This window comes from Stegostoma tigrinum, chromosome 12, assembly GCF_030684315.1.
Source record: "Stegostoma tigrinum isolate sSteTig4 chromosome 12, sSteTig4.hap1, whole genome shotgun sequence".
Lineage (NCBI taxonomy): Eukaryota > Metazoa > Chordata > Chondrichthyes > Orectolobiformes > Stegostomatidae > Stegostoma > Stegostoma tigrinum.
The window spans coordinates 36,989,718-37,013,574 of record NC_081365.1 but is presented as its reverse complement, the minus strand read 5'-3'; the positions used below and the strand labels follow the sequence as shown (position 1 = coordinate 37,013,574).

The 23,857-nt window shown below is 41.6% G+C and overlaps 1 protein-coding gene across 4 annotated transcripts in view; it reads left to right on the top strand.

The window, feature by feature from the left end:
* Window positions 1-23,857, top strand: part of spag17 (sperm associated antigen 17) — a 239,250-nt gene that overhangs the window by 93,225 nt on the left and 122,168 nt on the right. For 3 of the 4 annotated variants that reach the window (XM_048541477.2, XM_048541475.2, XM_048541474.2), the window contains 4 exons: window positions 7,541-7,789; window positions 9,952-10,063; window positions 14,058-14,192; window positions 16,811-16,924. In XM_048541477.2, the coding sequence (XP_048397434.2) occupies window positions 7,541-7,789; window positions 9,952-10,063; window positions 14,058-14,192; window positions 16,811-16,924 (610 nt within the window). The remainder of the gene's footprint in view (window positions 1-7,540; window positions 7,790-9,951; window positions 10,064-14,057; window positions 14,193-16,810; window positions 16,925-23,857) is intronic. The other variant, XM_048541476.2, reaches the window with a different exon arrangement.

The following is a 23,857-nucleotide window of genomic DNA, read 5'->3' as shown; positions in this document are numbered from 1 at the left end:
GAAATAAATAGAGAGAGAGAGGGGGAGGTGGACTGAAGATGGATAGAGAAGGTAGGTGGAGAGGAGAGCATAGGTGTTCTGTAAAGCGGTCCCCAAGCCTCCGCTTGGTTTCCCCAAGAGGAAGCCACACTGGGTACAGTGGATACAGTATACCACATTGGCGGATGTGCAGGTGAACATCTGTTTGATGTGGAAAGTCATCTTCGGACCTGGGATGGGGGTGAGGGAGGAGGTGTGGGGGCAAGTGTAGCACTTCCTGCGGTTGCAGGGGAAAGTGCTGGGTGTGGTGGGTTTGGAGGGGAGTGTGGAGCGGTCAAGGGAGTCGCAGAGAGAGTGGTCTCTCTGGAAGGCAGACCAGGGTGGTGGCGTCGGACTGTAGCTGGCAGAAGTGGCGGCGGATGATGTATTGTATCCGGAGGTTGGTGGGGTGGTGTGTGAAGGCTAGGGGGATTCTCTTTTGGCAGTTATTGCGGGGTCGGGGTGTGAGGGATGTGTTGTGGGAAATGCGGGAGACACGGTCGATGGGGTTCTCGACCACTGCGGGGGGGAGGTTGCAGTTCTCGAAGAATGACGACATCTGGGATGGCCCAAAACTTCAGCCTTTGTGCTCCTAAGATGCTGCTTGGCCTGCTGTGTTCATCCAGCTCCACACTTTGTTGCCTCATTTCCACAACCTTGATTTCTGTGCTCATGTTTGGCCTGTAGAGCACATCTCTTGCCTTCCTCTGGTGTGATTCATTTTCTTGGTGGCTTTCATGAGCCTGCTTTAGCATACCTCTAAATTTTAGGCTAAAATTTAAATTCAAACCAAAATATTTATTTGTTTTTTGAGATGTTAAGTGCTCAGGAAATAGGAGTCAGTCTGGCAAGCAGAAAATTTTAATTTAGTTATAAAGTAATATTTGTCAAAGCAGGGTAGTGACTTTACACACGTGGCTTACTGTGCGCAAGGTGAAACATGGTTTCTGGTCTGTCTCTAACACCACTGACGCTTTCTGCTTCAGGCTTAACAGCAAGCTGTGCAAACCAAGTTTCAAATTGGTATGCTCACCTTCACTACTGATAATTAACTGTCCAAGTCACAAGCTCAGCATGATCAATCCTGTCATTATGTTTTGATTGCCCTAGATGAAGCAAGACTCATTTCTAATTGATTCAAGGAGTACTGTGATTAGACCTTTAATGGTAATGGTCGTCAATGATGTCACTTCCTCATTAACTTCAGATTGATTTATTAATATGGCACTTATTCACAGGACAGTCCTTTCAATTTTAGTTGGTCTCTGTTAATTTAAGACTCATTTGCTAAGATGAAATGGTGTTTTGTCATACTTTCCTTGCCCACTTCTTTAGGTTAAGGAAATGTATAAAGAACAAAAGAACAAAGAAAATTACAGCACAGGAACAGGCCCTTCGGCCCTCTAAGCCTGCGCCGATTCAGATCTTCTATCTAAACCTGTCGCCTATTTTCCAAGGGTCTGTATCCCTCTGCTCCCTGCACATTCATATATCTGTCTAGATACATCTTAAATGACACTATCGTGCCCGCCTCTACTGCCTCTGCTGGCAATGAGTTCCAGGCACCCACCACCCTCTGCATAAAATACTTTCCGCCTATATCTCCCTTAAACTTTTCCCCTCTCACCTTGAAATCATGACCCCTAGTAATTGAGTCCCCCACTCTGGGAAAAAGCTTCTTGCTATCCACCCCGTCTATACCTCTCATGATTTTGTAGACCTCAATCAGGTCCCCCTCAACCTCCATCTTTCTAATGTAAATAATCCTAATCTACTCAACCTCTCTTCATAGCTAGTGCCCCCCATCCCAGGCAACATCCTGATGAACCTCCTCTGCACCGTCTCCAAAGCATCCACATCCTTTTGGTAATGTGGTGACCAGAACTGTACGCAGTATTCCAAATGTGGTCGAACCAAGGTCTTATACAACTGCAACATGACCTGCCAACTCTTGTACTCAGTACCCTGTCCGATGAATGAAAGCATGCTGTATGCCTTCTCAACCATTCTATCGACTTATGTTGCCATCTTCAGGGTACAATGGACCTGAACACCCAGATCTCTCTATGTATCAATTTTCCCCAGGGCTTTTCCATTTACTGTATCGTTCACTTTTGAATTGGATCTTTCAAAATACATCACTTCACATTTGCCTAGATTGAACTCCATCTGCCATTTCTCCACCCAGCTCTCCAATCTATCTATATTCTGCTGCATTCTCCGACAGTTACCTTTACTATCTGCCACTCCACCAATCTAAAAATCTGAAGAAGAATCTAGGCCTGAAACAACAGCCTTCCTGCTCCTTTGATGCTGCTTGGCCTGCTGTGTTCATCCAGCTCTACACCTTGTTACCTCAGATCCTATCCCTCAGTATCTTCTCCAGCAGCTTCCCCACCACTGATATAATTACCTGGATTATCCTTGCTACCTTTATTAAACAAGGGGACAACATGAGCAATACTCCAGTCCTCTGGGACCTCACCCATGCTCAAGGAATTTAAGGCCCTAGCTATTTCATCGCTCACTTCCCATCATCAACCTGGGATAGATCCCATCTGGCCCTGGGGACGTGTCCACACTAATAACTTTTAGAATACTCAACACATCCCCCCTCCCCCCGCCATGCTGATTTGACCCAGAGTAATCAACCATCTGTCCCTAACCTCAACATCTGTCATGTCCCTCTCCTCAGTGAATACTGACACAAAGTACTCATGAAGAATCTCACTCATTTTCTCTGACTCCTCGTATAACTTCCTTCCTTTGTCCTTGAGTGGGCCAACCGTTTCTCTTGTTACCTTCTCGCTCCCTATGTATGAATAAAAAACTTTGGGATTTTCCTTAACCCTGTTTGCTAAAAATATTTCATGACCCCTTTTAGCCCTCTGAATTCCTCATTTCAGATTGGTCCTACTTTCCCGATATTCCTCCAAAGCTTTAATTGTTTTCAGTCACCTAGACCTTATGTATGCTTCCTCTTCCTCTTTGCTAATCTCACAATTTCATCTGTTATCCATGGCTCCCAAATCTTGCCCTTTATATCCCTCATTTTTGCAGGGACATGTCTGTCCTGCACTCTAATCAACCTCTCTTTAAAAGTATGTTTGATACTCTGGGTTTATTGCGTCTGTCTTGCTCAATCTTTTTGGAGGCCATTTGTCAGATAATACTTTTCCTCTTTGTAGTTATGGATGCTTGTAGTGTGTAATTTTCTTTTAAAGGATATAATAGACCAACCTATATTCCAGCCTATATGGAAAGGTCAGGAATGGATGTTGCAGGTTCCAGGGTTTAGATCTTTCATTAAGGTCAGGGAAGGTGGTAAAAGAGGGGGAGGTGTGGCTTTGTTAGTCAAGGACAGTATAACGGTGGCTGAAAGAACTTTTGAGGAGGTCTCGTCTACTGAGGTGGTATGGGCTGAGGTCAGAAACAGGAGAGGAGAGGTCACACTGCTGGGACTTTTTTACAGGCCTCCGCAAAGTTCCGGGGATGTGGAAGAGAGGATTGGCAAAACGATTCTGGGCAGGAGTGAAAGGAACAGGGTGGTTATTATGGGATACTTTAACTTCCCTAACATTGACTGGAAGTGCTATAACTCTAGTACGTCAGATGGATCAGTTTTTGTCCAATGTGTGCAGGAGGGTTTCCTGACTCAGTATGTCAAAGGGCCGACAAGAGGGGAGGCCACACTGGATCTGGTACTTGGTAATGAACCAGGCCAAGTGTTTGATTTAGTGGTAGGTGAGCACCTTGGAGAGGGTGACCATAATTCGGTTATGTTTACTTTAGTGATGGAAAGGGATAGGAACATGCCACTGGGCAAGAGTTATGGATGGGGGAAGAGAAATTATAATGCGATTAGGCAAGACTTAGGAGGCATAGAATGGATTAGCAAAATGCAGGAGATGGCGACAATCGAAATGTGGAGCTAGTTTAAGGAACAGATATAGCGTGTCGTTGATAGGTATGTCCCTGTCAGGCAGGGAGGATGCGATAAGGTAAGGGAACCCTGATTTGCTAAAGAAATTGTATATTTTGTTAAGCTTAAGAGGGAGGCTTATGTGACGATGAGACAAGATGGTTCAGATGAGGCAATGGAGAGTTACAGAATAGCTAGGAAGGATTTAAAGAGAGAGTTAAGAAGAGCAAGGAGGGGACATGAGCAGACATTAGCAGGTAGAATAAAGGAGAACCCTAAAGCTTTCTATAGGTGCGTGAGGAATAAGAGGATGACTGGGATAGGAATAGGGCCAGTCAAAGACAGAAGTGGGAAGTTGTGTGTGGACCCTGTGGAGATTGGCGAGGTGCTAAATGATTATTTCTCATCTGTTTTCACTGAGGAACAGGAGAATATTGTAGAGGAGATGACTGAGTTACGGGCTACTAGAATTGAAAGGATTAAGGTTAGTAAGGAGGAGGTGTTATCAATTCTAGAAGGTGTGAAGGTAGATAAATCCCCGGGGCCGGATGGGATTTTTCTGAGGATTTCTCAGCAGATCTGGCAGCAGCTGTGTAGAGAAAAACAGAGCTAACACTTTCAATCTAGTGACACTTCTGTTAACTCTTTTTCTCTCCACAAATGCTGCCAGACCTGCCAAGTTTCTCTCGCATTTTCTGTGCTTTGTTTCATAATTTTTCCGCAGGACTGGAGCTGGGAAATGAAAAATTGCAGTCATTGTAACACTGTTTTTGTTGTGGCCTGTTTCTTTGCTTTTCTTTAGTTTTTTTCTTGGTTGCTTGTAGCCCCTTTCACTGCTCTGAACATTCCTGTACCTCAGTCAGTAGCTGTGAATTTTAACAGTTCTTCGACACTTAACCTCAGCTCTGCTTCTGATTTAGAAATTGCAAGAACAACAGATTCTGGAGTCAGAGTCAACACAGTATGGAGCTAGATGAATACAGCGCTCCAGGCAGCATCGGAGGAGCAGGAAAGTTGACGTTTCGGGTCAGGAAAGATGGGCCCTGAGCCAAAACATCGACTCTCCTACTGCTCTGATGCTGGCTGGCCTGCAGTGTTCCGCCATCTCCATAGTGTGTTGCCTCTACTTCTAATTTCATGTTTTGAGCTCTCAAGGCAATAGCCTGGCCTATATTATGGTTTTATCCAAACTGGCTGCTTCTGTGCCTTAGGCTGGAGGTCACATGATTACTGCAAACCAGGTAACATTGTTACATATTGTGTTTCTCTACCAAACACATCCTTATAGAACAGAAAGTTGAAAGGAGAATTGGTAGTGCTGTTCAAAGCCATTAAATGTCCAGATGCAGAGAACACAGGGCAAAGCTGTTCAATTGGTGGAAAAGTTGAAAACAATGTTGTGATTGGCAAAAGAAAAATTCACTAAATTGTTCTTGCATTGAGCTGACATGGATTTTATGGGCAGTATGGAATCTTTCTATTAACCTATTCTATTTCCTTCGATCCAATTCTGCTGCTCCTTCTCCAGGATCAACTCAACATCAAAAATCACATTCATTTATGGCTATTAAATACCAAATGTTCTGCTCACCTCAGTTATGTGCAGCCCAAAGCCTTTAATAAATTTTGTACTAAGTGCTTTTCTTGATTTTCTAACCAAGATCACATTTTATGGGGAAATCTACAGGACACATACCCAAGTTTGAAGTAAGAATAGTGAATTTTTTTAACATCTGTAATCAGCAAAAGACTGTGCTTTTTTTCTATCAGTATCTTTCCAAATTTAATATTGGAACACCTCCCCCCCCTCACTGATTCAATTGACTTTTGTATTTTTGTGAAATTGTCTTAGATGATTCTCATACTGAAGAATATAGATTACTATTTGTTGATAGCTGAATTTTCATATAAAATCCAGTAATTAACATAAACTTATCAAGTAGGAAATTCTTCAGATTCATCTTTACATTGCCAGACTTTACTTAACTGAAAGGGGAATACAACTGCAATTTATATGAGTGAAGTCCAACTAATCAGGAATACATCCATTGACTGTGTCAGCCACAAGATTTAGCAATTTTCTCACACTTTCCTGATGGCTTCATCGCAGGCACCATGTTGGAACTACATTTAATTAAGTATTTGCTGAATGAATTCTAAATGTTTGCGATGCTTTCTCAACCGACTGCTGCTCTTTTTATTTAATTCATCTTTTAAAATTCATTCATGAGATATGGGCATGGCTGCTGGGCCAACAAATATTGCCCTTGCTGTTGGTGCTGAGCCATCTTTTGAAACTGCTCCAAAACCACACTGTAGGTACACCTGGAATGCCATCAAGGAAGGAACTTCAGGATTTTGATCCAGCGACATTGAAGGAATAGCAGTATATTTCTGACTGAGGATAGTGAATGGCTTAGAGGAAAATTTGCAGTTAGTGGTGTTGCCATGTATCTGCTGCCTTGGTCCTTATAGGTGGAAGTGGTTCTGAATTTGAAAGGTGCTATCTAAGGATCTCTGGTGAACTTATGCAGTTCATCTTGGAGATGGTACACACTGCTGTTACTGACCATAGGTAGTGGAGGGAGTGAATGGTTGTGTCAAATTGGTGCCAGTTAATCAGGCTACTTTATCCTGTAATTTGCCAAGTTTCTTGAATGATGTAGGAGCTGCCCTATCTATGCAAAAGGGGAGTATTCCATCACACTCCTGCCTCGTCTTGTAGAAAGAAGACGAGCTTTGGGAAGGCAAGATGTAAATTATTCACTGCAGGATGTCTGGCCTCTGACCTGCTCTTTTAGCCACTGTATTCAAGTAGAAAGTCTAGTTCAGTTTCTGATTAATAGTACTAAATGTTTCATTTTTACAGAAAATAGTTTATCATTGATAGTCAGACTGTTGAATCTGACAAGTATTTGAGCCTTTCAGAAACATGGAAATTTGAAAGAGTAGGCCATTTGGTCCTTCAAGCCTGCTCTGCCATTCATTATGATAGTGGCTGATCAGCCAATTCAATAACATGTTACTGCCTTTTCCCCATATCATTTGGTCCCTTTAGCTCCATGTGCTGTATCCAACTCCTCCTTGAAAGCAATCAATATTTTGGCCTCCACTGCTTTCTGTGCCAGAAAATTCTACGGGCTGACCACTTTTCATCTCTGTCCTAAATAGTTTTCATTAGTTACTTTTAGAAATTCCCGTTAAAGTAATGTCAACATATTTGTGCACATGTTTTAGGAATCATATTTATGTCATCCCAAAGAACTTTCAGATTTCAGTTTCCTTTCTAATGTGCTTTAAAGTCTTATATGTGGTGTTGTCTTTTAAAGTATCCCAACTTTAAAAACAGCACTTCTGTGTTTACCAGTATTTTTTCATACTCCCCCAGCAATTTCAATATTTTACCTCATAATATAACTTGTCAGTTGCTTGTCTTGTATGTATCCAACAAGATTTAAACAAATTAAATCCAAGATTTCTGATGCAGTAAAAGTTGGACAGATAGTTGCTGCACTTTACTGTACAATACAATGTGAATTACAGGATTAAACGTTTCAGTGTTATATGTTCTTAAAATATTCTGGTTACCCTGGTTCATAGGCTTGGAAGAAAGACCAGGAGAAGATGAAAGAGGAGGAACAAAGAAAGCAAGATAAAAAAAGCAAGAAAGAGAGACCAAGTAGCAAAAAGAAGGAAGAAACTGTTCACCAAACAGACTCCAAATCAAGAAGATTATCAAAGAAGCCAACGAAACAGGGAAGTCAAATCATCAAAGAAGAGCAAGAAACCATTTTAGAGGCTGAACCAGATATTCAGGAAACAGCAGAGCCAACTGAGAAATTCTACAAGGTTGTTATATTTATTTATACTTGCCAGAATTTTAACACCCAGACCTGGAGACAAAATGACTAAGCTTATTGCAGTTTAACAAAAGAAAATAGAGTAGATTCACCCAAGATCAATGGCACAATTGATAAATAAGTGCAGGGATTTTTATTTTCTGAATCTACTGATTGGAAAATCAGAATCTGGTTTTCCACACAAGGTAATGGAGCCTAGTTATGTGTATGGAAGTACTTAATGTGAACAAGTCACTTGAATTCTGTTCAGATCTCAATCCTCTGACAAATAAAGGGAGGCAGGATTTCTGGCTGCCTGTAAATTACTCTGCTGACAAAATCAAGTCTTGGGCTATATAACTACAACATTGAGGATGAGCACTGAGGTAACTTACAGTGCATGGGGGCTGCATCTCAGGTGCAAAAACAAGGATTTTATGGGACGTTGCTGCAACATTAGTTGCCTAGAAGTGCTAACTGAAGATTCTGAATGCTTTTAAAAGTTTCAAGGTTTAAAAATTCTTAGATTATCACTTTGTATGCATTAATGCTGTGTCCATTGGATCCCCATCACTTTGAAGTTGGACAAATATTTTAGTGTACTGTAGATAAAAGCAATGCTTCCTACCACCAGTTAAAGCCACTTCCTCACCCACACCCCGCTGCCAGCAATCCCCTCATCCATGGGACCTTCCCACACATTCACAGAATGTGTAGCAATTTCCTGTTTACTTTTCCCTGCCTCACTGCCTGGGGCCCCAAGTACACTGTCAAGTTGAAGCAGCATTTAACTTGTGCTTCTTCCAATCCATATGATTGTATTCGCTGCTCACAATGTGGACTCATCTTCATTGGTTAAACCAAGCATAGTCTAGGTGACCAATTTGTAGAACACCTTTGCTCCATTTATAGGCACCTTCCAGTTGTTTATCATTTCAGAACACCATCTTGTTCCCATGCTAACATTTCTTTCCCACGTCTGCTATGATGTTCCAGTAAAGCCCAATCCAAGCTGGAAATTCAACACTATATTTTCTGGCCAAGTAATTTACAGCCTTCAGGACTCAACACTGAGTTCAACAACTTCAGAAAAGAACACTGTCCTCTGTTTTGTTTACCTCATCCCTTCCCCATACTCCCTATATTTTGTTTGCTCGGTTTGTTCTCAGCAAAACTAACATATTTTTCACAGTCCACAAGTGTCATTAACACCTATTGTTTCTTCATTGAGGTCAGTCCTTTACTACCATTAGCACTCACTTTGACTTTTGGTCATGATACCCTGACCATCTGTTCTGCTCATTCCTCCTTTTCTTTTGCTAACAACGTAAATACCAATATATTTTAGCCCTGTTCCATTCTGAAGAAACATCATAGGACTCAAAACACCAGTTTTTCTCTTTACAGATTCTACTAGACCTGCTAAGTTTTTCCATATTTTCTGTTTTTATTCCTCCACATTACAGCCTGAAATCTCTGCCAAAGTGGTTTGAGCTTTCAAGAAGAGTATCTCTCTGTTAGAACAGTTTCCAACATAAATTTGTGGAATATTTACATTCTCCTTGATATATTCCAATTGCAGTAAGAATGACTTTAGGAATATATGTATTGAAATGCTTCATAGACATCCCTTCAGACCTTGAATTTTGCTTTGCACAATTCCAAATTACTGCAAGTAACAACTGTACTTGCATGTCAACCTTCTCTCATAATGCACAGACTTTTAGTTTAACTAAATCCCAGTTTGCCACCAATGGCCCTAAGTGATGGGTACTATCATTGCTCTTGTATCATTTATACACCGTGTTACTGAGACAGAACTGATGGGATATGTGTAACATAATCATCTTATTAAAATACACCTAGCCATTACTAAACATGTCATACCCTCAACATCACTTTTCACAGAAAATTCTAGAAGTGACATGGTGACATGAATTGTTGAATTGCATCACCAGATTTTTCTTCCTCCAACAACATGGGTAATGCCACGAATAGAAACAGAATTTCTGACCTCCTGTAACACAGAAGAAAAATATTCCATTTATCAGTATTTAAAAACATGTATCTTTTCAAAACACAACCCTCCCTAAATTAATTTTCATTTTAATAACTACACAAGTGCCCTTTGTTCCAAATTCATTGACCATTACCTGTGCTATTTATTTGCAGTTTACTGGCTACAATTTTGGAAATGATTTAATTCGAGCCTCTGGTGAAGTCAAGTCTCTATTCCCATCTGATGGAGGGCACATTCAAGTGAAAACCGTACAGTTTTTGCATGGTAACTATTTGATAAACCATAAATTGGCCTGCAATGAATGAAAACTACAGAGTTAAATAAATTTATTACAGCCTTGACAACGACTAGATTGTCAAGCTGCTGAGGGTTAGAAGTCACATGTCACCAGGTTATAGTCCAACAGGTTTATTTAAAAACAAGCTTTTGAAGCCTTACTCCTCCTTCAAGTATTAGTGAGAGAGGTAGCATCAGACACTGAATTTATAAGGAAAAGATCAAAAGGTCACAATACTGATGAGGATGTATCAAACACATGTAAGATGCTGTCAAGTCTTTACTCAGAAGATTTTAATCGATTAATAAGTATATGTAAATCCCCAAATTCTTTTCAAGTCACTACCCTGAGAGAACTAAAGGTTTTATCATGTAAAGATGTGAGGTGTGAGACTTTGTTGAGAATTCCTTTTTGTTTTGGTTTGGAGTTATTATAGTATAGAATCCCTGTAGTGTGGAAACAGGCCCTTCGGCCAAACAAGTCCACATTGACCCTTGACACATGTCACCCAGACCCATTCCCTATAACCCACCAAAGCTACACATCCCTAAACTCTATGGGCAATTTCGCATAGCCAGTCCACCTACCCTGCACATCTTTGGACTGAGGGAGGAAACCAGAGCACCCGGAGAAACCCATGCAGACACAGGGAGAACATGCAAACTCCACACAGACAGTCACCAAGGGTGGAATCGAACCCGGGTCCCTGGTGCTCTGAGGCAGCAGTGCTGACCGCTGAGATACTATGCCACCCCTAGATTGGTTATATTTCTAAAGTAGGAATTTGTAAAATGCCACATTGACTGTCTATAAATAGTGTGCTTTTTGAATAAAACAGAATTTTGCAAATACGAATTCACCAATCAATGTGAGATAGCAAGACCTGCAAATGCTGGAATCAGAGGCAACACAGTATGGAACTGGAGGAACACAGCAGGGCAGGCAGCATCAGAGGAGCAAGAAAGTTGATGTTTCGGGTCAGGAACCTTCTTCAGAAATAGGGAGCTAAGAAATAAATAGAGGAGAGGTGGGGCTAGGGAAGGTAAGTGTGATGGTGATGGGTGAATGCAGATAGGGATTGGTCAATGAGTTGGGACGGGTGGATGGATGGGAGAGAAGAAGGTCAGGTTGTATCAGGTCAAGGAGGCGGGCATGAGTGGGAGGGTTGGACATGAGATGAGGCTGGGGGTGGGCAGATTTTAAAACTGGCAAATTCCACGTTCAGGTCATCGGGCTGTAGGCTCCCAAGATAGAATATGAGGTGTTAGTCCTCCAGTTAACAGCTGGTGTCATTATGACACTAGAGCAGGCCCAGGATGGCTATGCCACCCAGGGAGTGGGAGGGTGAGTTAAAATGGTTGGCAACTGGAAGGTGTTGTCGTTTCTTGTGTACAGAATGCGGATGCTCTACAAAACAGTCTCCGAGTCTACCTTGGTCTCACCGATGTAGAGGCCGCCACATTGGGAGCAGCGGATACAGTAGACCAAGTTGATGGATGTGCAAGTGAACCCCTGTCTGATGTGAAAGGTTTGTTTTGGGTTTTGAATGGAGGTGAGAGGGGTCAACTCACCTAACACCATCCCACATACCTTCCCCAACTCCGCCCCTCCTCTCTCTATTTATTTCCCAGCTCCCTTACCCCTCCCCATTTCTGAAGAAAGGTCCCAACCCGAAACGTCACCTTTCCTGCTCCTCTGATGCTGTCGGGCCTACTGTGTTCCTCCAGCTCTATACTGTGTTATTTCTTCACCAGTTAATGTGGCATTTTATAAATTTTTACTTTAGAAATAAAACCAGTCTAACTCCAAGCCAAAACATAAACAGAATCTAAACAAGGCCTCACATCAAGCATGCATTGTCTGACCTAAAAATGTCATCTCTTTTTAACACTGATAAAAACTTTAATTTTGTCAGGATAGTGACTTGAAAGGATTCTGAGGATTTACATTTATGTATCAATAAATTAAAACCTCCTGACTGGTTAAAGGTTTAAAGGTATCTGAGGCTTGTTTAATACGTCTTCATCAGTGGTGTGACCTTTGATCTTTTACTTATAAATTCTGTGTCTGATACTACCTATCTAACTAACACTTGAAGGAAGAGTGAATCTCCGAAAGTTTGTGTTTTCAAATAAACCCATTAGACTATAACCGGGTCTCGTGTGATTTCTGAGCTTGTCCATCCCTGTGCAATACCAGCACCTCCACATCAAAGCTGCTAAAGTATATGATCTGTGAAATGCATGGGGACAAATTCAGTTATTTTTAAGCTTCTGAGCAAATACATTTAGAGAATGTAACAGCAACTCATATTCCGCCTGGGAACCCTGCAGCCATATGGTATCAATGTGGACTTCACCAGTTTCAAAATCTCCCCTTCCCCTACTGCATCCCTAAACCAGCCCAGTTCGTCCCCTCCCCCCACTGCACCACACAACCAGCCCAGCTCTTCCCCCCCACCCACTGCATCCCAAAACCAGTCCAACCTGTCTCTGCCTCCCTAACCGGCTCTTCCTCTCACCCATCCCTTCCTCCCACCCCAAGCCGCACCCCCAGCTACCTACTAACCTCATCCCACCTCCTTGACCTGTCCGTCTTCCCTGGACTGACCTATCCCCTCCCTACCTCCCCACCTATACTCTCCTCTCCACCTATCTTCTTTACTCTCCAGCTTCGGTCCGCCTCCCCCTCTCTCCCTATTTATTCCAGTTCCCTCTCCCCATCCCCCTCTCTGATGAAGGGTCTAGGCCCGAAACGTCAGCTTTTGTGCTCCTGAGATGCTGCTTGGCCTGCTGTGTTCATCTAGCCTCACATTTTATTATCTTGGAATTCTCCAGCATCTGCAGTTCCCATTATCTCTGATACATTTAGAGAATGTCAAGATTCGTATTTGTGTGTCAAATCTTCTGTTTAGCCTTTGTTTTAAATCTTTAATGTACAAATATTTACAAATTGTAGCCTACATGATCATTAACCCATTTGTTTGAAACAGGTCATCATTAGTGTTAGATCTAGTTAAAATGATTTTAAAGTAACATTGCATAAATGTTATAGGTTAACTCGTAACATGGTACATATGGTCTCGCGGTGTTTGGCCTCCTACCTTTAATGAGCCAGCATCCCAAATGTAGGACTGAAAATTCCAGAATTTGTCCATCCCAAGCCTAGTTGTCCCAGTATGGCTACTACACTGCATCCACCTGACAATGTTGAAAATTAACTCTGCTGTGGATTACAGACGGTTCCAATGCCATTGATCATAGCCATTATATTGTCATGGAAGCACCTTTGGTGGGGATGCCTTAGAATGCCTGAGTGAGGGGATCAGTGAAGTCAGTATATTGCGATCTCTTGTGTTCTCAGCATTGAAATTACCAGACTAAGATAATTATGTCAGTTATAGTTTTTATAGTTCTGAAACCATTAGATTTGCTGCAGTCTTACATAGGGTGAGCAAAATACAGAGCAACTTAAAGGCTTAGTAACAGAGCAACTAATTACAGTATATCTGAAGAAGCCATGATAGTTCACCTGAAGCATCTACAAGTGTACGTCAGTTCAAGCAGCATGTACTACGCTGAGGTGTCCCTGTTAGGGGCTATATTAGCATATACTTTGAATTTAAGCTTGCACTTGTTCAAATTCTTTAAAACTCTGACATTTAAGCAATGTTTCTGGCTACATGAGGTTCACCTGGTTTCTTGGCTAATTGCCCACTGTATACTAATATCCAGTTCACCTGATATCCAACCCTATATTTGGTCATTTCTGCAGAAGAAAAATAGTGTAGCCAGCCACTTCAAAGACATTTCCTCTGATCTTCCATCAACAATACCTGGAAATTCTACAATACAACACTGGGTCAGCTTGGAACACTGATTTCAAAGAAGTTTTGCTTGTTTGTCAGATATACTTTGATTCAATGTAAACTAACGTTTCTTCCAAAATTGATAGAAAGTATCTTCTTTCTTGTTTCAATAGGTTCAACAATTATTCAGGTCTGTGTAATGAAGGACAAGCATCAATTCTTCACCTACATCAAAGATCCCATAAAATATTTAGATTACAATGAAGCAGTTTCATCAGAAAAAGGAGGGTCTGCAATATCTGACACAGGTAGGAAAGAAATATTCCGGGTGTTTTTAATACTTCAGCTTTTAATGGAAACAATTCAATTATACTACAAGAAAATCAATTGCAATTTGTGTGTTTCACTATGCTTTTGTAGAAATGCAGTTTTTGAGTCCAAAGCTATTACTTTCACTCAAGGATCAACAATCACTTTATTTTACTCTTTTTCTTTTGAAATATGTGTACAAGGTTTTATCATGTGGTTTTATATTTGTAGTTAGCTTTATGTAGTATTCTAAATTCTCCCACTTTGTTAATCTTTTGTCATTCTTTGCCTTTTTTAAAAAATATTATGCCCAATCTCATATTTTCCCTTCGTTACATTTAAACACTAATCTTAGATCACCTGCTCTCCACCAAACTGGTTGCAAAATTCATTCATATTATGATTACTGTTACGTAAAATCGCCTCTATTATGAGGTCATATAATAAACCTGCCTTCTTGTGCATAATCTGATCTGGAACACCCTGCTGCCTGGCTCTAAAATGTCCTGCTGTAAGAAACTGTTCTAAAACACATCCTTCAGGTTACCTTTAATAACCCAATTCATCCAATCTGCATGTAGATTAAAATGATGTATGATTATTATTGTACCATTGTCATGAGCTCTCTTTATTTCTTCTACAACATCCTACAATATGGTTATGTTTAGAGGGCCTGATAGATTTCTCCCAAATGTGACTTCCAATTTGTATTGTTTTTTATCTCTATGTAGAACAACTGTACATCTCGATCTTTAGAACCAAGGCTACTTTCTCCTTAGTTAATAGATTTTTATTTTCACCTTTTCTCAGTTTCCTATTATTCTGAATTGTCGTGTACCTTGAATATTCAGGTTGCAACCATTTCATTTTGTAGCAATGTCTCTGTGATAACTATCAGATCATTCACGCTTATTTCTGATTAAGCTGCCAATTCATCCATTCCATTAGGAACTCTACCCACATTCGGATACAGAGCCTTTAGTTATGTCTTTTTACAGCTTTTGAGACATCAAGCCTTACCTGCCAGTGAAAGTTCTGTCCCTACTGATGATAATGTCACTTATTGCTACCTTGATTTCTTCTTTTTATCTTCTTTCTTTAATTTACCAGAACATCCCCCTCTTAATCCCTCAGCTCCACAAATTATTTTAAGGTTCTCTCTACTGTCTCATTAGGCAACTTACCAGAAGACTGGTTCCAACACAGTTCAAGTGAAAACCAACTCAGTGGTATAGGTTTACATTGTCCCTTATCTGTGCTAATTTGCTCAATTAATTGAAACACATTTTTCACGCACCAGTATTTGAGCCACTTGGTTAACTTTCAAATTTTGTACTCCCTTGCTTTAGCTAATACTATCTAAACAGAACCTCTTTACTACACTTACCTATGTTGATGGTATTTATGTGGACAACAACCATTGGATCACTCAATTTAAAGTAAAATACTGCAGATGCTGGAAATCTGAAATTTTTAAAAATACAGCATCTAGATGGGAGAGTTAACATTTCAAATCCAATATCAAATGTGAAACGTTAACTCTGTTTCTCTCTCCACAGGTGGTACCAGACCTAGTTAGGGACAAAAAAAACTGCAGATGTTGGAATCCAAGGCAGACAACAGGAGACTGGAAGAACACAGTAGGCCAGGTAGCGTCGGGACTGAAGAACATTAATACCTGAAACATTGACTGCTCCTTTCCTCTGCTGTGTTCTTCTAGCCTCCTGTTTGTCTACCTTGGTGGCAGATCTGCTGAATTTCTCTAGCACTTCCTATTTCTAAAACCTTTGGATTATGCCTCTCCCACTATAAATTTCTCTCCAGCCCAGAGCAAATGCCTGAAACTCTAACACTGGGCAGGTAGCACAGCCTTCTAAATGTTGGGCCTCGCCTGCAAAGAACTGCATCTCACTCAAAGTTTACTTTAGCTTGTGTCCATTTTTCCTCATGTGAAGCACTTAATGTTTTCCTACAGCTAAATTACGACATAAATACAAATCGTTGCTCTAGTTGTATCCATCCCATCTCTCCTTAGCGTCTGGCCATGCAACTTAGACACAAGCTTTCATTTGATGCCCAAACTTTCTCAGAATGTATCTTGCCTCATCAGGAAACTGAGTGAACATGATTTCATTTGCAGTTCTGATAAGACTACGGTGGTTGTTCCAAGATAATCTCCAATATTGATTTTCTGTGGTGAATTCCTCAGAGAATTCAGTACGGAACACATTGAAGAAAAAAATATTCTGGACTTGATTGACTGTCAACCTTCAAGTCCCCAGGAAGTCCCCCAAGAAGCTCTCAGTATTATGTGAGATTAACCTAAAGAGCTAGAAAAATATTTTAAAATATTTAAATAAACTGATTTCATGCTGTTACACAAAATCATCCCTGTTCAGTGCTGCTGTTAAACTGCAGTGCTGACGTCACCGCAGCATTATTGCCCTGTCGTACCATGATAAAATGATGGTAAAATAATTATTTAAATGTAAAGTAGAATCATTTTAAATCTTATATCTGAGTAACTTGAAGGGTAAAGTGTTGGGCAACCATTGGAAAGAGTTTACCTGTTTTTTTTCAATAATTATTTACTTCTCCAATGATCTAAACTTTATAGAGGAAGAAAGAGCACAAGTCTCCATCAGCAAGTGTAGATCTTTCTCTGCTGTCCTCGATGATGGAATAACAATAACACTCAACAAATGTCCTCCTGAAAAAGAACAAAAAAAAGGTGAAGTAATGTTACGCCTCACTAGGCAGTGTACTATAAATCAAGCTGTTCTTGGAGTTATCACAAAAGTTAAGGATTTTATCAAAGTGTGCAGAATTAACCAATTTGCCTGTCTTTTTAACTCCAGAATAACAGAAAGGATAAGCAAGACTTCTGCTCTGAATAATTACTAGCTACAAAACCAATGAATCATTGATGTATAATTCCACTGGTTTAAATTCTGACCACCTTCTAAAGTTTCACCTTCAGAAGTACAGGTAGACACTAATAGAACAGAAAAAAATGTTATAGCTGGAGGGAAAACTGGAAAGGTAGTTCAATGGCCCGTATTCACAGGGTTTCATGAGATGACTATTTCGCTTATCAGGATGCCATCTCTCTTCTCCAGATACTTTTTGTTTTCATGCAGGAGGCACAGAGCAGCTAGTTCACAAATTACAACATGCTCTTAATCACTAGTTTCAAATTATAGCTTGCAGCAACTGCTGAGGAAGAATGCCAGCTTATTTTTAAAGCTTTAGGTATTTTTACTGAACAGAGAAAACGACACCCCCTCCCCTTCCAAGGTCTAAAGATTTCTGGCCATACCATTTACACCCACACGATGTTTAGCTGCCAAGGAGCAATGGCGGAGTTTTTCAGTCCGTAGACTTTTGTCATCGATAACTGTTGACATTCCACAGATCAATCAGCCACTTGTTGCCAAGCGAATTCCACATTGTACTTGCCTCCAATGCCAGCTTGTCTGCAACCAACGTTCCCCTACTGGTTGAACAAGCAGCAGTGTAAACACCTCTTAAAATAAGTACAGGTAACTTGCTTTTAAAATGTGCAATAATCCCTTCCACAATTATCAATTTTAAAACAGTCCTTTTCCCCTTTTAGTCAAATCAAAACTACAGAAAAAAAGATCAATAAGAAATCAAAGTTCAAAGTGCATTTGATTTCTGCTGATGAATTGGGATATGGTACAATAGATATATGGAGTAACAAGAATTGAAAGAAAGTCAAAAGACTGTACTGAAAAGATATAGGGACTTTGCAACTTTAAGTACAGCACTGGGAATAGGGTGAGTTTAAGGAACTTTACTCTGTTTATAACAAGATTAATTTTATTGTATTTTACATTTAATAATTGACTGAAATGTACTATTCAATTTCTTTACACAACATAATGAACGGCATTTTAAACTCAAAATTATCATTTAAATGAAAATTCTGATAATGAGTTCTTAACTACTATGTACCAAAAGCCTGCCTTCACTGGTCGGTAGAACATAGAACAGAGAACAATACAGCGCAGAACAGCCCTTCGGCCCTCGATGTTGCACCGACCTGTGAACTAATCTAAGCCCATCCCCCCACACTATCCCATCATCATTCATATGCTTATCCAAGGACTGTTTAAATGCCCCTAATGTGGCTGAGTTAACTGTGTTGGCAGGCAGTGTTCCATGACCTTACCACTAAGTGGCTGAGTTAACTGTGTTGGCAGGCAGTGTTCCATGACCTTACCACTCTCTGAGTAAAGAACCTGCCGCTGACATCTGTCTTAAATCTATCACCCCTCAATTTGTAGCTATTCCCCCTTGTACAAGCTAACGTCATCATCCTCGAAAAAAGATTCCCACTGTCCACCCTATCTAATCCTCTGATCATCTTGTATATCTCTATTAAATCCCCTCTTAGCCTTCTTCTCTCCAATGAGAACAGACCCAAGTCCCTCAACCTTTCTTCATAAGGCCTTCGCTTCAGACCAGGCAACATCCTGGTAAATCTCCTCTGCACTCTTTCCAATGCTTCCACATCCTTCCTGTAATGGGGCGACCAGAACTGTATGCAATATTCCAAGTGAGGCCGCACTAGCATGACATCATTGCTCCGGAACTCAATCCCTCTACCAATAAACCCTAACACACTGTAAACCTTCTTAACAGCACTATCAACCCGGGGGGGCAACTTTCTGGGATCTATGTACATGGACACCAAGATCCCTCTGCACATCCACACTACCAACAATCTTTCCATCGACTCAGTATTCTGCCTTCCTATTATTCTTCCCAAAGTGAATCACCTCACATTTATCCGCATTAAACTCCATTTACCACCTTTCAGCCCAATTCTGCAGTTTATCCAAGTCTCCCTGCAACCTGCAACATTCTTCCACACTGCCCACCACTCCACTGACTTTAGTGTCATCTGCAAACTTACTAACCCATCCACCTATGCCTGCATCCAAGTCATTTAGAAAAATGACAAACAGCAGTGGTCCCAAAACAGATCCTTGAGGCACACCACTAGTAACCGGACTCCAGGCTGAATATTTTCCATCAACCACCGCTCGTTGCTTTCTTACAGAAAGCCAGTTTCTAATCCAAACTGCTAAATCTCCCTCAATCCCGTGCCTCCGTATTTTCTCCATGTGGAACCTTATCAAAGGCTTTACTGAAGCCCATGATTGACTATCTTCAATCAAATTGTTGCTTGCTAGGTGTTCCTGTCTCTTGTAATCATTTCCAAAACTTTTCCGACAACAGACGTATGGCTCACAGGTCTATAATTACCTGGGTCATCTCTACTGTCCTTCTTGGACATGGGCACTACATTTGCAATCCTCCAGTCCTCTGGTACTAAACCTGTAGACAATGAGGACTCAAACATCGAGGCCAAAGTCACCACCACCTCCTCCCTAGCTTCCCAGAGAATCCTCGGGAAAATCCTATCCAGCCCAGAAGATTTATCTACCTTCACACCTTCTAGAATTGATAACACCTCTTCCTTACTCACCTCAATCCTTTCAACTCAGTCTTCTCCTCTACAATATTCTCCTTTTCCTGAGTGAAAGCAGATGAGAAATATTCGTTTAGCTCCTCTCCGATCTCCACAGGATCCACACACAACTTCCCACTTCTGTCTTTGACTGGCCCTATTCCTACCCTGGTCATCCTCTTATTCCTCACATACCTATAGAAAGCTTTAGGGTTCTCCTTTATTCTACCTGCTAATGTCTGCTCATGTCCCCTCCTTGCTCTTCTTAACCGTCACTTTAAATCGTTCCTAGCTAATCTGTAACTCTCCATCACCTCATCTGAACCATCTTGTCTCATCGTCACATAAGCCTCCCTCTTACCCTTAACAAGAGATACAAGTTCTTTAGCAAACCAGGGTTCCCTTACCTTATCAGTTCCCCCCTTCCTGACAGAGACATACTTATCAAGGACACACAATATCTGTCGTTAAACCAGCTCCACATTTCGATTGTCCCCATCCCCTGCATTTTGCTAATCCATTCTATGCCTCCTAAGTCTTACCTAATTGCATTATAATTGTCCTTCCCCCATCTATAACCCATGCCCAGTGGCATGTTCCTATCCCTTTCCATTGCTAAAGTAAACATAACTGAATTATGGTCACTGTCCAAAGTGTTCACCTCCCAGTAAATCAAACACCTGACCTGGTTCATTACCAAGTACGAGATCCAGTGTGGCCTCCCGTTGACATACTGTGTCAGGTAACCCTCCTGCACACATTGGACAAAAACTGATCCATCCGACATACTAGAGTTATAGCAATTCCATTCAATGTTAGGGAAGTTAAAGTCTCCCATAATGACCACCCTGTTCCTTTCACTCCTGCCCAGAATGATTTTGCCAATCCTCTCCTTCACATCCTTGGAACTTTGCAGAGGCCTATAAAAAAACTCCCAGCAGTGTGACCTCTCTTGTTCTGTTTCTGACCTCAGCCCATACCACCTCAGCAGAAGAGCCCTCCTCAAAAGTTCTTTCAGCCACCGTTATACTGTCCTTCACTAATAAAGTCACACCTCCCCTCTTTTACCACCTTCCTTGATCTTAATGAAAGATCTAAACCCTGGAACCTGCAACATCCATTCCTGACCCTGCTCTATCCATGTCTCCTAAATGGCCACAACATCAAAGTCCCAGGTACCTATCCATGCTGCAAGCTCACCTACCTTATTCCGGATACTCCTGGTGTTGAAGTAGACACACTTCAAACCAAACCCAATGAACACAGTCCGCCGATTTCTCAGCAACAAACCCAAACAAACAGACAAAACGGGCTCAGAAACCATAACCACTCTCCCCTACATCAAAGACATTTCTGAAATGACTGCCAGACCACTCGGACCTCTTGGCATCAGGGAAGCCCACAAACCCACCAACACACTAAAACAGCAGCTAATGAACTTAAAAGACCCTATACAGACAACAAGCAAACCGAACGTCATCCACAAAATACCTTGCAAGAACTGTGACAAACACTACATTGGACTAACAGGCAGAAAGCTAGCCACCAGGATACATGAACATCAACTAGCCACAAAACGACATGACCCACTAGAACTAGTATCCTTACATTCAGATGAGGAAGGACACCACTTTGATTGGACAACATATCCATCCTAGGACAAGCCAAACAGAGACACGCACAAGAATTCCTCGAAGCATGGCATTCCAACCGGAGCTCCATCAACAAACACATTGATTTGGAGCCAATCTACCATCCTCTGAGAAAAAGAACAGGAAATGACATCACCAACGCAGGAAATGACATCAACATCCCAAGGAAACCTAACCAGATAAATAGAAAGCGGGACATAACACCAGCGCTTCACCGGAGGCCTACTGATGATGTTACCTAGAATGGTGACGAAACGTCTGAAAACTAACTTTCCAGCTCAACGAGCAAACTCACATCCAGACACTTCAAACCAGCTTGCTGTCTGCCAGCACTCTCCCATGACAATGAGATTCTGTCCTTGTCCTCCCTGCTCTCTTCCTCCTGTGTACTGGAACTACACCTCAGTTTCCCATCCCCCTTCTGAGCGAGTTTAAATCCACCCGAACAGCACTACCAAATTTCCCACCCAGGATATTAGTACCCCTCTGGTTCAAGTGGAGACTGTCCTGTTTGTAGAGGTCCCACCTTTCCCAGAATGAGCCCCAATTGTCCATGTACCTGAAGGCCTGCCTCCTGCACCATCCCTGCAGCCACATGTTCAGCTGAAATCTCTCCCTGCTCTTTACCTCGCTATCACGTGGCACAGGTAACAAACCAGAGATAACCACTCTGTTTGTTCTAGGTCTCAGCTTCCACCCTAGCTCACTGAAATCCCGCCTGACGTCCCTATCCCTCTTTCTACCTATGTTGTTGGTACCTATGTGGACCACGACTTGGGGCTGGTCACCCTCTCCCTTCAGGACCCCAAAGACATGATCCGAGATATCACGGACCCTGGCGTCTGGGAGGCAACACAGCAACCGTGAGTCTCGCTCATTCCCAACAAACCTTCTATCTGTCCCTCTAACTATTGAGTCCCCATTGACTAACACACTCTTCCTATCCCCCCTTTCCTTCTGTGCAGGAGGGATAGACTCTGTGCCAGAGACCTGCACCCCAATACATGCCCCTGGTAAGTCATCCCACCCAACAGTATCCAAAACAGTATACTTGTTTTTCAGCGGAACGATCACAGGGGATCCCTGCACTGACTGCTTTTTCCCCCTTCTAACAGTTATCCAGCTTTCTTCTTGCTTAGGAGTAACTACTCCCCTGTAACTCTTGTCTATCACAGACTCTGCCTCCTGAATGATCCGAAGTTCATCCAGCTCCCGCTCCAGTTCCCTAACACGGTCTTGGAGGAGCAAGAGTTGGGTGCTCTTCCTGCAGATGAACTTGGATGGGACACTAATGGCGTCCATCACCTCAAATATCATGCAGGAGGAATATTCCTCTACCTGCACTGCCATCTCTTCTAGTCCCCTTTTCAGAAAGTATAAAAAAAAGAACCTGATTTGTCCCTGCTGGAGACTTGTTGGAATTCCTACAGTCGACACCTATAACAAGATCAATCTTATTGACAATCTCGTGAATCGGGCACTAGCCATCTGGTCACTGCATAAACTTGATGCTGGGGTAGGGCATATCAAAACTAACCTCCTTGATAGTGAATACCTCAAACAAATTTTACTCTTTGTGTATCCTACAAACAAACGAAAGTGCTTATGTCCACCAGCTTTGACCCTGTACAGTGCCTAGACTAATTAAGATTACACTAGCAAGGGAGGAAGTCTTAACAATTTGAACAACAGTTGAAGTTAGTTTGTCATGTTGCGATTATGCAGTATGTCCACAAGTTGTTTTCTCCACTAACGGGATGCTGCCATCAAACTAAATGGATATATGGCTTCACAAAAATGATATGAGTTTCGGTGCCAGTGTGATGCCAGATATGTAGGTCAGATGTACCAGTAATTGGCAGGGCATATCAAACAACACATACATTAACCATCCACAGTGACTGACCATGCTCCACCAGACCATGCTTTCAAGCCTCAGAGAAGTATACCCACCATTCAAAATGATTCTGCTATTAGAAAGCAAAAATAATCCAGACTTTCTTAATTGGTATCTGGCTCACAGAGCGCTGCATTTATTGGAAGTTACAGATACAAACACACAAGCCCTGTTTTCTGGAGGCATAGCAAACTTGTACACACATTGCAACTTTTTCAAAGACAGGGATCACTGAGAAAGACAAATTCTGCTGTATTTCCCTGGCAACACATGACCAGTTACAATGTACCAGCCTAGTCTGATGAGTGAGAATGATGGTTAACTGTTCTTGCTGTATTGCCATGCAATGATGACAGCAAAAAATTAGCATCTTCTACTCGTGCGTCTGTTCTTCATCCTTTGATCAATTCTGTTTCTTGCATCCTTGTTCTGATGAATGCAAGACAAAAAGCTTTAACTTCTTGTCTCTTTTTGGAAATGATGAAGTTCCATACTACCAAGCAGTTATTTAAAGAATTGCACAAGTTTCATTCTTACTCTAAATAAAAACCAAAAGAACCCCTGTGGATGCTGTAAATCAGGAACAAAAACAGGATGAAAGCTGGTGGACATAAG